Raw genomic sequence first — 14,244 nt, forward strand, 5'->3', positions numbered from 1 at the left:
TATGGTGGGTCGTCAAATGTCATAGAATCCCTACAGTACTGAAGAATGCCATTCGGCCCATTGGGTCAGCACCGACCTTCCAGCAGAGCATCCTACCCAGGCTCTATCTGCACATATTTACCCAGCTATTCCCCCTAACCGACACATGCTGGGACACCAAGGGGCAATTTAGCATGGCCAATCCACCTAACCTGCACATCTTTGGACTGTGGGAGGAAACCGGAGTACCCAGAGGAAACCTACACAGACACAGGGAGAATGTGCAAACTCCACACAGTCACTCAAGACCGGAATTGAACCCGAATCTTTGGCGCTGTGAGGCAGCAGTACTAACCATTCTGCCATCCATATGTCAATTTCTTCTTTGCTATGGATGCATAGAGCATTGTTGCATTAATAAAATTTATTCACAATCATATGGTATAAACTTCTATCATAAAATAGCACATCTCCTGACTGACAGTGCTTAACACTTCATTTTCCAATACTGATGTTATCACATCAACTGCTCAAAACACCTCAGGTAGGCGATCCATGCTGAAATAATACAACACTTTCCACATTTTGTCCCTCATTTCAACAGCAAGCAGGTCAGCTACAGCAGGAGTTTTCAACCTTTTTGCTCATGAGGTTATCCCTCCAGTGTTGTAAAAAAGATTCACGGCCAATCCACATAACCTGCACATCTTTGGACACTAAGGGAAACTTTGTACACAAGTACTTTTCCTGTATTAAAAAAAGTTATACAATGAAACATACATTTCTTTTATTTTACTCAGTATAAAACTAGTTGCTTGCACCAGATCAGAGTTTAGGGATGGGGAGTAGTGATGCATTGCTGTTGTGAGGCTTCTTATCCCTGCCTGAATGACGAACTTCAGTTACAGGCTGCATCAAATGATCATGGCTCTTAAGTGCGTTTAAAAATTCATTAGAGAAAAGTGTAGGCGGACTACGCAAAGCCCACATTTGCCATCTACTCTGATTATTTTTGGCAGAACCCTTGAATCCTTCTCACAGTTCCTTAGGCCCATAGGCACATGTTGAGAGCCCATTGTCCTTTCCATCACGTAAACCAGCCTCCAATCCATCGACTCCATCTATACTTCTCGCTGCCACGGAAAAGCAGCCAGCATAATCAAGGATGCAACACACCCCAACCTACTCTCTTCCACCAGGAAAAAGATACTAAAGTCTGAGAACACATACCAACTGACTCAAGAACAGCTTCTTCCCTGTCAGACTTTTGAATGGACCCATCATATATTAAGCTAATCTTTCTCTTCACCCTGTGACTGCAACACTACATTCTGCACCGTACCCTTTCCTTCTCCACTGTGTATTCTATAAAGGGAATGTTTTGGCTGCATAGCGTGCAAGAAACAATACTTTTCACTGTATCCCAATACATGTAAAAATAATAAATCAAATTCTGTTCACCTATCACCCTGTGCTCGCTGACCTGCATTGGTCGTCAATTTTCCAACACCTCAAATTTAAAATTCTCATCCTTGTTGCTTAAATCCTTCCAGGATGTGATGATGCCAGCATTGGACTGGGGTAAGCACAGTAAGAAGTCTCACAATACCAGGTTAAAGTCCAACAGGTTTATTTGAGTTTTCGGAGCGCTGCGTCTTCATCAGATGATGAAGGAGCAGCGCTCCGAAAGTTCGTGCTACCAAATAAATCCTTCCAGGGTCGTGCCCATCCCTACCTCCAATATTTTGCAGCTTTTCAACCCAACATTGTCCTCGTATGCATCCCCGTTCCCCTCACCATCTACAGAGTTAGTGGATGGCAAATGTGAGTAGGTGGATTTAGGGAACAAAGTGATTTAAACACAAAGGCGAGAATTTTAAACAAGGGCATTGGGGATCTAGGAGTCAATTTAAATCAGAAAGGACAAAGCTGATAGGCGAGTAGAAATTGGTGGGTATCAGATATAGACAGAAAAGTTGTAGACGAACTGCAGTAGATAATTAAACAAAGTTTCTCTCATCATGCAAGATCACTCTACCCAAAAGTATGTTATGAGAAAGACAAAATGGAACCCATCAGGCACAAAGACTGAGCAATTCCCAATTCCACACTGAATGATGCAACTCCACCTTTAACTATTATTCTGTTTCAGAAACCCTAAAGGGTCCTTTCCTTCTTTACAATAAAATGAAAAGGAGGAATCGCCGTATCAAAATATGGGTCAAAAAGGCAGCCTGTAGAGTGTGTGTGACACAACCAACACACAGGTAAGAAGGGAAAAAGGTAGCAAAAATATAAACAAAGATGTGAAGAGCTAAGGGGCCCTGAGGCACAAGACTGAAATAAACAGTGAGGGCCTAGGGTCACCCATTTCATTAACACACCCACAGTTCATTCGCTCACTCAGATCTCCTCACACACCCAATTTGAATTTCTATATATATTACAACCAGGAGGTTTGGGAAGTAGGTGGACAAACATCAAATCCAAAAGCATTCCAATAATCTGAAAGTATAGTTTTGAGATCAAAAACTATATGACACCAATGGAAGTCCAACAATTAGGGCAAACATGTACATTCTGTTCTGCTGTGAAATTAAATTAAAATCAGAGTGGAGACTGCACAAACCCATCTCACGTGGGTTCTCCAGTCAGTACAGGCAGGATACGCATTCCATCTGCTTGCATCAAACCAGGGTCACGAAGGTTAATAGATAATTTTAAACCCAATGCAGTTGTTAATTGCCTTGCTAGGAATTAGAATTGAGAACTTTGCTAATATCCTCTTCACAGTTCAAGCCACGGTTAAATCCCAACTGCCACCCTTATTGAGGTTAGCTAATGCAGCAGGGACAGCAAATGTACCCTGAACTTCCTGGTCAATTAGAGACAAGTTAGAGTGACTCAAAACATTAAAAAATTGTATACACGGGCATGGTAAATGCTGATTGTACCGTTACAAGTCAAGTAAGAAACAACGGGTAAGACATGACAAAGAAAAGAACTTGCAATTATGTCATTCAGGGCATTCCAAAACACTTTGGTGCTGTCACTGTTGTAATATAGGAAATGCAGCAGTCAATTTGTACTCAGCAAGGAGATAAACAACCAAATATAGAAGAATTTAGACTTTGAAGTCATACAGATTCAAAATATCTGTTCCTTGCTCCACATACTTTTTCCCAGCATTTTTGTTTCTATTTTAGACATTAGTCGAGAGATAAATGAGAGCCACGGCACATGCAGACCTCCACTATTCCTCTTTGAATAGTGACATGGGACAATTTACACCTACTTGCAAAAGTAAGTGGGTTTCAGCTTAATATCTCATCTTAAAAACAGCACCACAAACAGTATTACACATGAAATGCCAGCCCAGATTACGTCTAGAGTGACTTAGAGTCATAGAGGTTTGCAGCATGGAAACAGGCCCTTCGGCCCAACTTGTCCATGCCGCTTTTTTTTTAAAAAACCCTAAGCTAGTCCCAATTGCCCGCATATCCCTCTATACCCATCTTACCCCTGTAACTGTCTAAACGCTTTTTAAAAGATAAAATTGTACCTGCCTCTACTACTACCTCTGGCAGCTTGTTCCAGACACTCACCACCCTCTGTGAAAAAATTGTCCTCTGGACCCTTTTGTATCTCTCCCCTCTCACCTTAAACCTACCTTTGGGAAAAGATATTGACTATCTAGCTGATCTATGCCCCTCATTATTTTATAGACCTCTATAAGATCATCCCTCAGCCTCCTACGCTCCAGAGAAAAAGTCCCAATCTTTCCAGTCTCCTTATAACTCAAACCATCAAGTCCCGGTAGCATCCTAATAAATCTCTTCTGCACTTTTTCTAGTTTAATATCCATTCTATAATAGGGTGACCAGGACTGTACACAGTATTCCAAGTGTGGCCTTACCAATGTCTTGTACAACTTCAACAAGACGACCCAACTCCTGTATTCAATGCTCTGACCAATGAATCAGGTGACGAAGGTTGTAATATATATAGAAAGGTTGTAAAATGTCAGGTTGTAATATATATAGAAATTCTCACCTGACGAAGGAGCAGCGAGCGCTCCGAAAGCTAGTGGCTTTTGAACAAAGAACAAAGAACAGTACAGCACAGGAAACAGGCCCTTCGGCCCTCCAAGCCTGTGCCGCTCCTTGGTCCAACTAGACCAATCGTTTGTATCCCTCCATTCCCAGGCTGCTCATGTGACTATCCAGGTAAGTCTTAAACGATGTCAGCGTGCCTGCCTCCACCACCCTACTTGGCAGCGCATTCCAGGCCCCCACCACCCTCTGTGTAAAAAACGTCCCTCTGATGTCTGAGTTATACTTCACCCCTCTCAGCTTGAGCCCGTGACCCCTCGTGATCGTCACCTCCGACCTGGGAAAAAGCTTCCCACTGTTCACCCTATCTATACCCTTCATAATCTTGTATACCTCTATTAGATCTCCCCTCATTCTCCGTCTCTCCAAGGAGAACAACCCCAGTCTACCCAATCTCTCCTCATAGCTAAGACCCTCCATACCAGGCAACATCCTGGTAAACCTTCTCTGCACTCTCTCCAATGCCTCCACGTCCTTCTGGTAGTGCGGCGACCAGAACTGGACGCAGTACTCCAAATGTGGCCTAACCAGTGTTCTATACAGCTGCATCATCAGACTCCAGCTTTTTATACTCTATACCCCGTCCTATAAAGGCAAGCATACCATATGCCTTCTTCACCACCTTCTCCACCTGTGTTGCCACCTTCAAGGATTTGTGGACTTGCACACCTAGGTCCCTCTGTGTTTCTATACTCCTGATGACTCTGCCATTTATTGTATAACTCCTCCCTACATTATTTCTTCCAAAATGCATCACTTCGCATTTATCCGGATTAAATTCCATCTGCCACCTCTCCGCCCAATTTTCCAGCCTATCTATATCCTGCTGTATTGCCCGACAATGCTCTTCGCTATCCGCAATTCCAGCCATCTTCGTGTCATCCGCAAACTTGCTGATTACACCAGTTACACCTTCTTCCAAATCATTTATATATATCACAATTTTGCTACCAAATAAACCTGTTGGACTTTAACCTGGTGTTGTGAGACTTCTTACTGTGTTTACCCCAGTCCAACGCCGGCATCTCCACATCATGGCTGACCAAATGAGACCAAGCATGCTGAATGCCTTCTTCATTACTCTGTCCACCTGTGACTCCACTTTCAAGGAGCTATGAACCTGTACCCCTAGATCTCTTTGTTCTGTAACTCTCCCCAACGCCCTACCATTAACTGAGTAAGTCCTGCCCTGGTTCAATCTTAGAGGTGAGTACACTAACACATGGCCAAGGAAAGTGGCAAAGCCCGAGATTCGAACAAATAGATTTTACATCTTCCTGGGTGTTGCTCATCCAATTGCCATTTCTAAAAACATTGGGCAAAATTCTCCAGCTGTTCATGCCCCGCCAGAGCGGAAGCAAGGATGGAGAATTTGCTGTTCAGCCAAATCCCCGTCCACTGTAACGGGACCAGAGAATCTGACCAACGCGAATGGCCGGAGAATTCTGGCCATTATCACACCCAGATTGTTTTTAATTTTCAGACAAAACTGAATAGGTAACTGGCGATCAAATTAAATTGCCCGCTACCTCACTCTAGGCCTCGAGAAAAGACAGGTCAATAGTTCACAGGATAAATGCATTAAATTACACAAGTCTTTATTCAGCTGCATTCAACATACAAAGATGAGAGGACAGGAAACAAAGTATGAACCTTGATTGATTTTGCCTTCACATTCCAAGGAAAGTTAATGGCTATTGTAGTATACCCACCACTGCCACAGCTAAAAATAAAAGTTAGAAAATGCTGGAAAATCTCAGCAGGTCTGACAGCATCTGTGGAGAGAGAATGGAGCCAACGTTTCAAGTCTGGGTGACCCTTCGGGGGTTGGCTCTATTCTCTCTCCAGAGGTGCTGTCAGACCTGGTGAGATTTTCCAGCATTTTCTGTTTTTGTTTCAGATTCCAGCATCCGCAGTATTTTGCTTTTATATTAATAAAGCTAATTTATCCAAACCAGCACTGCTCTGTACTTCCAACAATGTGCTTGCCAATTAATGAGTGAGCAATGGGACCACCAATTCTTAAGTTTGCAAAATAACCCAAGGCCTTTTTTTGAAGTGGCAAAGTCGGAGATTCAAACACGAATAGATTTTACATCTTCTAGGGTGTTACTTTGTTCCTGCTCGTCCAATTGTCATTTCTAAAATTATCACACCCAGATAGGCACATATTCAGTTCTGTATGAAAATTAAAAACAAAGTCAAATTAAATTGCCCACAAGTGTGATGCTTGGGGATCATTCCATCTACTTCACATTATAAACAATCCATGGTGCTTTGTGCGCACAACAGCTAACCAGCGGTTAATGTTTGTACCCCTTGGGGAAGGCATGCACAAAAAAAAGGAGCAGGACAAGAATTTAAAGCTAGGGGGTTGCTGCCCCAGGTGGCAGATCTTTCAAGTATATATGTCCCATCTCAAGCTAGGTGCACGGATAATAAAAATAAAAATCTGGAATTAAAAGTCTAATGACGACTGTGAAACGATTGTTAGAAAAACCCAGATGGTTCACCAATGTCCTTTGGGGAAGGAAATCTGCCGTCTTTACCTGATCCGGTCTATGTGACTCCAGAGCCACAGCAATATGGCCACCCAAAGGGATGGACAATAAATGCTGGCCCAGCCAATGACATTCCCATGAACAAATTTTTAAAAATTACATTCCCACCCAGCACCCAATAACTGAAAACCAAATGGAAGTTTATTTTTGACCTCTACATTGTCCAATATTACAGTCAAATAAGCCCTGGATGAGTCCATTCATCAAAAACTCAATATTAAGATGTTGTAGTGAAGTAATTGGTGAGCTTTGTAGAGAAATTAAAAGAAACGCAGCAAGAAATTAAAAATGTTTTACGTTACAGAATCACAAGGATTAGTGATTTTTTTAAAAATTCAGCTTTGTGACCTTTCCTGATATTACATTTTCCCCACCATGTTACATGGGATCGCCACAATGCTGCTTGATCATTCCTTCACATCAGCCGTAACTTTTGGATTTGGCTACTGGTTTTACACTAACATGCATTTTTGCAATTTGCCTCGAACAAAAGATAACGGCGGCACGGTAGCACAGTGGTTAGCACTGCTGCTTCACAGCTCCAGGGTCCCGGGTTCGATTCCTGGCTCGGGTCACTGTCTGTGTGGAGTTTGCACATTCTCCTCGTGTCTGCGTGGGTTTCCTCCGGGTGCTCCAGTTTCCTCCCACAGTCCAAAGATGTGCGGGTTAGGTTGATTGGCCAGGTTAAAAAAATTGCCCCTTAGAGTCCTGGGATGCGTAGGTTAGAGGGATTAGCGGGTAAAATATGTGGGGGTAGGGACTGGATGGGATTGTGGTCGGTGCAGACTCGATGGGCCGAATGGCCTCCTTCTGCACTGTAGGGTTTCTATGATTCTCTTTCTTTCTATAACGCAAGAAAGGCTTTAAAAGTGACACTCACCCAAGCTCTTGATCAAAGAGATATATCAGTGCTTCATAAGGGTATTATTCTCAATACAAAGTAGAGAAAAGATACTTAACAGAACATCCTTTAATATTGTATAGGGCAAATTCAAGACCACCTACTAAATAAATCCAATGTAAACCTCCTAGGCTTCATCTTCTTGCATTCAAGGGGAAGTAGCTGAACAAAACTACTTCAAATAATTTTGTCAATTCTATGAACTAGCAGTAGCAGTTTGTTGGAAACTACAAAGATTACGAACAAACTTGCAATTCCCCAGATCAAGCTGCAAATTTGCTCCGGTTGCTTGCAACTGTCAAGAAACTCTGATAAACAATTTAACACATTTCTGTCTATTAGTAGCTAGAAGGCTTATTTAGACAGTGGGAAATCTGTGCAGTATCTGCCCTATCTAGAACATTTTCAAAAAATACCTAGTGGTCAACAAGAGGCGAGGTTAACCACCAGAACCATTGCAATAATCAACTTAAACAACTTGATTATTGGCACAAAGAACTGCAGCAGAGGGTAGGTTTGCATCAGTGCAAACTCAGAGGCTTGCCAAAATACACTGGTAATCAGTGAATAATCCACACTGCCATTCCAGCTAAATATATACACACACACATACAGCTAGTGCATAATTCAATTGTTAAGTACTTAATCAGCGATGCTTAAATCTTGTCTGTACACTTTTCTTCAGGAAATATACAGACCTTCATTAAATCTGAAATCTACAGATATATTTGCAAAGTTAATAATGCATAATCTGCTTTAAAAAGTTGGGATTTTAAGTTTCAATTGTACAAATTATTTCTTTTCAAAACGGATAAAACAAGTTAAAAGCAGTTTTCACGCTGAGTAACTACTAGCTATGCACACTGTATCTCATGCCCAAAATTAGCACAATGCATAATCTGCATATTTAGAAGCAGTAGATAAATGAAACGGTATATATCAATATTTGAATTTACTCATTCACAGGATGTGGGCGTCACTGGTGAGGTCAACATTTATTGCCCATCCCTAATTGCCCTCCAAGTGATGGTAATGAGCAGTCTTCATGAACCACTGCAGTCCATGTGGTACAGGAACACCCAATGGTGTCAGGAAGGGAATTCCAGGATTTTGACCCAGCGACAGCAAAGGAACAGCGATATAGTTCCCAAGTCACTATAGTGCGTGGCTTGGAGTGATACATGCAGGAGGTGGTATTCCCATGCACCTGCTGCCCATGTCCTTTTAGTAGGTAGAGGAAGGTGCTGTCAAAGAAGACTTGGTAAGTTACTGCGGTGCATTTTGTAAATGGTGCACACTGCTGCCACCGTACTACAGTGGTGGGGGGAGTGAATGTTCAAGGTGGTGCCAAACAGGCTGCTTTGTCCTGGATGTTGTCAAGTTTCTTCAGTACTGTTGGAGCTGCACTCATCCAGACAAGTGGGAGAGCATTCCATTACACTCCTGACCTGGGCCTTGTAAATGGTCACAAGCTTTGGGGAGTCATTTGCTGCAGAACTCCTAGTCTCTGACCTGCTCCTGTAGCCACAGTAGTTCTATGGTTGGTCCCATTCAGTTTCTGATTAATGACAATCCCCAGAAGTTGATAGTGGGAGATTCAGCAATGGTAGTGCCGTTGAATGTCAAGGGGAGATGGTTGGATTCTCTCTTGTTGGAGATAAACATTGTCTGGCGCTTGTGGCATGAATGTTACATGCCACTTATCAGCCCAAGCCTAAAATGTTGTCCATATGCAGAACTGCTTCAGTATTTGAGTTATGAATGCACACTGTTCAGTGCCAATCATCCCCATTTCTGAACTTATGATAGAAAGGTCATTGATGAAGCAACTGAAGACATCTAGTGCTAGGACACTACCCTGAGGAACTCCTATAGCAATGTCCCCAGACTGAGAACATTAACTTCCAACAGCCACAACTATCTTCCTTCCAAAAAAAAAAGGGAGTGTTGTCACCTTGATTTTCATTGACTTTACTCAGGCTCTTAGATGCCACACTCAGTCAAATGTTGCCTTGATGTCAAGAGCAGTCATTCTCACCTGATTTCTGTTCTTTCATCCATGTTTGGACCAAGGCTGTAATGAGGTCAGGGTCTGAGTGGCCATGGCAGAAACCAACCCTGAGTATCAACAGACAGGTTATAGCTGTGTAATTTGTAAGCAATGCCTTCCATCATTTTATAAATGATTAAGAGTAAACTGATGGGGCAGTAATTGGCCGGGTGGGATTGGTCCCATTTTTTATGGACATACCTGGGCAATTTTCCACATTGACAGGTAGACACTATCATTATAGTTGGACCAGCACGGTTTAGCTACAGGCACAGCAAGCACTGGAGAATGTCTTCAGTATTGTCAGAATGCTGTCAAAGCCCATATTAGTACTCTACAATTCCTGAACGTGACTACATGACTAACAAGAACCTTAAGCCAAGGTAGAGAGGTCAGCTGGATGGAGACATACTCCAGAAATTATCTCTGGATCTCAAATGTTCATAACAGGATGATTTTACCACAGATCAACTTATCCCTTCCATTATAAAGGTGAGGAAGATGCTATGCAACTACTAACCAGTTTCCCATCCATTGACTTTGTCTACACTTTCCACTACCTTGGCAAAGCAGCCAGCATAATTAAGGTCCCCACGTCCCCCGGACATTCTCTCTTCCACCTTCTTCCTTCGGGAAAAAGATACAAAAGTCTGAGGTCATGCACCAGCCAACTCAAGAACAGCTTCTTCCCTGCTGCTGTCAGACTTTTGAATGGACTTACCTTGCATTATGTTGATCTTTTCTCTACACCCTACCTATGACTGTAACATTACATTCTGCACTCTCTCGTTTTCTTCTCTATGAACGGTATGCTTTGTCTGTATAGCGCGCAAGAAACAATACTTTTCACTGTATGTGACAATAATAAATCAAATAACTGTGCACTGAAACCCCAATTCATTTTATCCTGGTCTGGGGACATTACTACACGGCTGTAAATTTGAGCAGCTGAAACACTCCAGTGAGAAGGACCCCGAGCTCGAAATTCAGGTTCTGGTCTAAAACTCTCAGCGCCCGACTTACTTCAGGTCCCTGTTGACAGCATGAAGGTTCTCCTGGAAGTCGCTGATGAAAGCCTTTTCCCTGCCCTCCAGAGTCTCTTTATTCTTCATCCCATCCTTGAGCGTGTCAAAGACGCGAGTAACGCTGGAGCGAAGCTGCTGGATGGCATTAATAGCGTGAGCGAAAGCATCCAAATTTATCCCCACACTCAAAGTATCCGCCATATTCCCCCCGCTGCCTGGCGACCGCTTCGGTGCATGTTAATGACGACAGGTTGACGCTCTCAGATGATGCAACTGAGGCCTGGCGCGTGCGCAGTCCGAACGGACTACAATTCCCAGAGTGCAGCGCGGTACCTAATGGCAAAGTTTCAATGGAGTGTAGGACCTAAGGGAAATGCACCAGTTACTGCACAATTCATCATTTACTGCCATGTATCACAGAAACCTCTGGGTTTTTTTCAAACTGGGCAAGTGCCCCATTGTTCATCACTGCTGAAAATAAAGATAGCTTGTTCAAATGGATTGGCAAACAAAGTAATAATTGCCACTGTCATTTCCTCAGCATTGACACCTGCATAATACCACCCTAAACTTCTTACTGTGTTTACCCCAGTCCAACGCCGGCATCTCCACATCATGACTACCACCCTGGACAGTGCAGGTTTAGAATTGCGGCTGTCCTGTACTTAGCGACATTATGTGGAGATGCCGGCGTTGGACTGGGGTAAACACAGTAAGAAGTTTAACAACACCAGGTTAAAGTCCAACAGGTTTATTTGGTAGCAAAAGCCACACAAGCTTTCGAGGCTCTGAGCCCCTTCTTCAGGCCTCGAAAGCTTGTGTGGCTTTTGCTACCAAATAAACCTGTTGGACTTTAACCTGGTGTTGTTAAACTTCTTAGCGACATTAACACACACATTTGCTCATCTGTACTCTTAACTCTATCAAGTGGGGGCATTAATGTGAAAATTTCAGCTGGATGGAGAAACAAATAGCACACCCACGAACTGCCTCTGAATCTCGATGTTCAATTTATCTCCCATTTCTATAAGTTAAGCAAGGTGTTTTGCAACTACTGAGCCCTGATATTGCAGTTTATTTGATCTGCATCAACCAGCACTCAGACCCTCAGAATGCATTAACCAGTGTCTCCTTAGGTAAAGAAAGTAGGTTAGATTTTGCAGTTAGTGGATTTCCCCATTACTGGCGGTGGTTTAAATTTGGCAGCAAGTCAAGAGGATTTCAGCAGCCGTAATGTCAGCAAGTCGGATCAGCAGCCAATCACATCGAAATATTTTCACAGCAAACAAGGAAGTTAAAAGCGCGGAATCTCTTCACCATTTTTAAATGTTCAATTGACAAGATAAATGATTATAATTAAATTAAGTTAGAAACTTAAAAACAGAAATAGCATGGTGACACAGTGGTTAGCACTGCTGCCTCATAGCACCAGGGACTCAGGTTCAATTCCTGGCCTCGGGTGACTGTGTGGAGTTTGCGCATTCTCTCCGAGTCTGCATGTGTTTCCTCGGGGTGCTCCAGTTTCCCTCCACAATCCAAAGGTGCGCAGGTTAGGTGGATTGGCCATACTAATTTGTCCCTTAGTGTCAGGTGGATTAGTGGGGCAAATACATGGGGTTGTGGGGATAGAGCCTGGGTGGGCTTCTTGTTGGTGCAGGCTCGATGGGCCAAATGGCCTCCTTCCGTACTGTAGGGATTCTATGATTCTATAAACTAAAATCAAGATGAACAAACCTTTAAACAATGTGTATTTTTTTATCTTAATTGAAAAATATGACCTCCTGAAAACATAAAATTAGCTTCTCAGGTCCAGTAAGGTTTATTTAACAATAATTATGACATTAGTGGGAGGTCCTGTGGCAGAGTGAGTAGCACTCCAACCTCTAAGCCAGAAATTCTGGATCTGAGTCCCAGCCCAGGTCGTAATGACCAAGGATGTTCAAAATGCAGCCAAGTGTATTGATTATCAACTTGCAAATCCTTCCACCATGCCAATGGCAGGCAGTAAGAGTGCGAGAGATTCCTGGTCAGCCATGTGCTGGAAAGAAAACTGGATCCTCTACCATCACTATCCAGACCTCCAGGCTACAACATGCATCCAAGTGATCTGTGATATACCACCATGAAGTTAGTGTCCCATTAAAATTCCAGTTACACCTCATTCGACAAGACATAATTTTTTTCAAGAGTTTTTACAGCGGGACGAACTGTGGAAAAGTGGAAGTTGTTGAAAATTTACTGTTTGCTTGGGGATTGCAGACTGGAGAAACTCTACAGTGCACTCTATGGAGGAAGGTAGATTCACAGGTAGCAACTTCTGGTTTCCATATTGTTCTTCGTATGGAGTATTGACGATGAACACTGACCGTTTGACCATCATTACCGCTGCAAAATCTGGGCCAATATCACTATCAATCATATTCCATTCAGTTTACAGGGCAAACTCAATGTGAGCATGTGCACCATGTGGTGCTAAGCCATAAAACTTGCAAGTTATAATCGTCATATATGTTGAGTAAGCTGCTGCAATCTGAGGTTGCTATAATTGGCATCAGTCTCTTGGGAACAAGGTGGGGTTTGGATGGTTTAAATTGGGGCCACACCCAATGTTCCCTTTAAAACTTAATTAGTGTGCAGCCCTTTTTCTTAGTGCTCAACCCTATTGCACTTTTTTTGTGTGTGACAGCACACACGTGTTACTTATCCCAGAACATGGCCTGTGCATTAGCTTTCAGGCTGCTGTGAAGCCATGCACCCCCACAGCTGAGCAGTTCTGATGAAAGGTCATTGATCTGAAAAGTAATCTCTGTTTTTCTCTCCACGGTTGCTGCCAGACCTGGGGAGTATTTCCAGCATTTTTTTGGTTTTATTTCAGCTTAGCAGGAACAATTGCCCCACTGTTGGACCTTTTGACATCAGGCACAGCTGTGGTACCTCTTCTGAACAAATAATCCACCAACATTTATTACCTAGGTTTACCCACAAAGAATGTGAAGAGTACATATGGTTTGAAGCTGGTTTATGTGCAAGAATAGTGTAGTTATAAGCTATGGCCAACAATGCATCCATCTATTCCGAATAAACCATGACTTTCCATAATATAAGGAGGGTACTTTTTGTTCTTTTTTTATTCGTTCTTGGGTTCTGAGCATCGCTGGCGAGTAAATGGACTACACATGAGGATGTCATAGCTAACAGAGATTGATGATGAGAAAATAGTTCACACACTAACATCCTGACCATTTTCTGTAGATATTTTTAGTCCCAGATTTGCAGCAGATTTCATCATTTGAAGGGGCTACTTATCCTGGCTGCGCTTTTTCCTGACGATATTTGACTTTGTTATGACCTCAATATTCAGAATGTTGGAACCAATGTTTCATCAGGTAAAGATAGAGGATAAACAGGTCAGAAGACATGGTCGTTAGCTTATTCTTGGATTTGATTAAATCAGCCATTGTCACGCAAAAGATCACCCGGCAATGTGTCTGTTTGCCCTAGTTTTTAGCTTCAGGGAGGTTTTCTTTATTTGTGGCGTATGATTGATACTGGCAAGGCAGTGCTAATCTGATCCTAATTACCCTGAGAAGGTGGTGGTTGGACTTCCCTATGGAAC

The 14,244-nt window shown here is 42.7% G+C and overlaps 1 protein-coding gene across 1 annotated transcript in view; it reads right to left on the minus strand.

Annotated features, from left to right (window-relative positions):
• The window catches only part of med27 (mediator complex subunit 27), a 251,803-nt gene extending 240,906 nt beyond the window's left edge, over positions 1-10,897 (minus strand). The window contains exon 1 of the mRNA XM_078226371.1: positions 10,627-10,897. Within this exon, the coding sequence (XP_078082497.1) occupies positions 10,627-10,829 (203 nt within the window). The 5' untranslated portion in view covers positions 10,830-10,897. The remainder of the gene's footprint in view (positions 1-10,626) is intronic.
• Positions 10,898-14,244: the final 3,347 nt, after the last annotated feature.

The sequence above is a fragment of the Mustelus asterias genome, chromosome 13 (assembly GCF_964213995.1).
Source record: "Mustelus asterias chromosome 13, sMusAst1.hap1.1, whole genome shotgun sequence".
Lineage (NCBI taxonomy): Eukaryota > Metazoa > Chordata > Chondrichthyes > Carcharhiniformes > Triakidae > Mustelus > Mustelus asterias.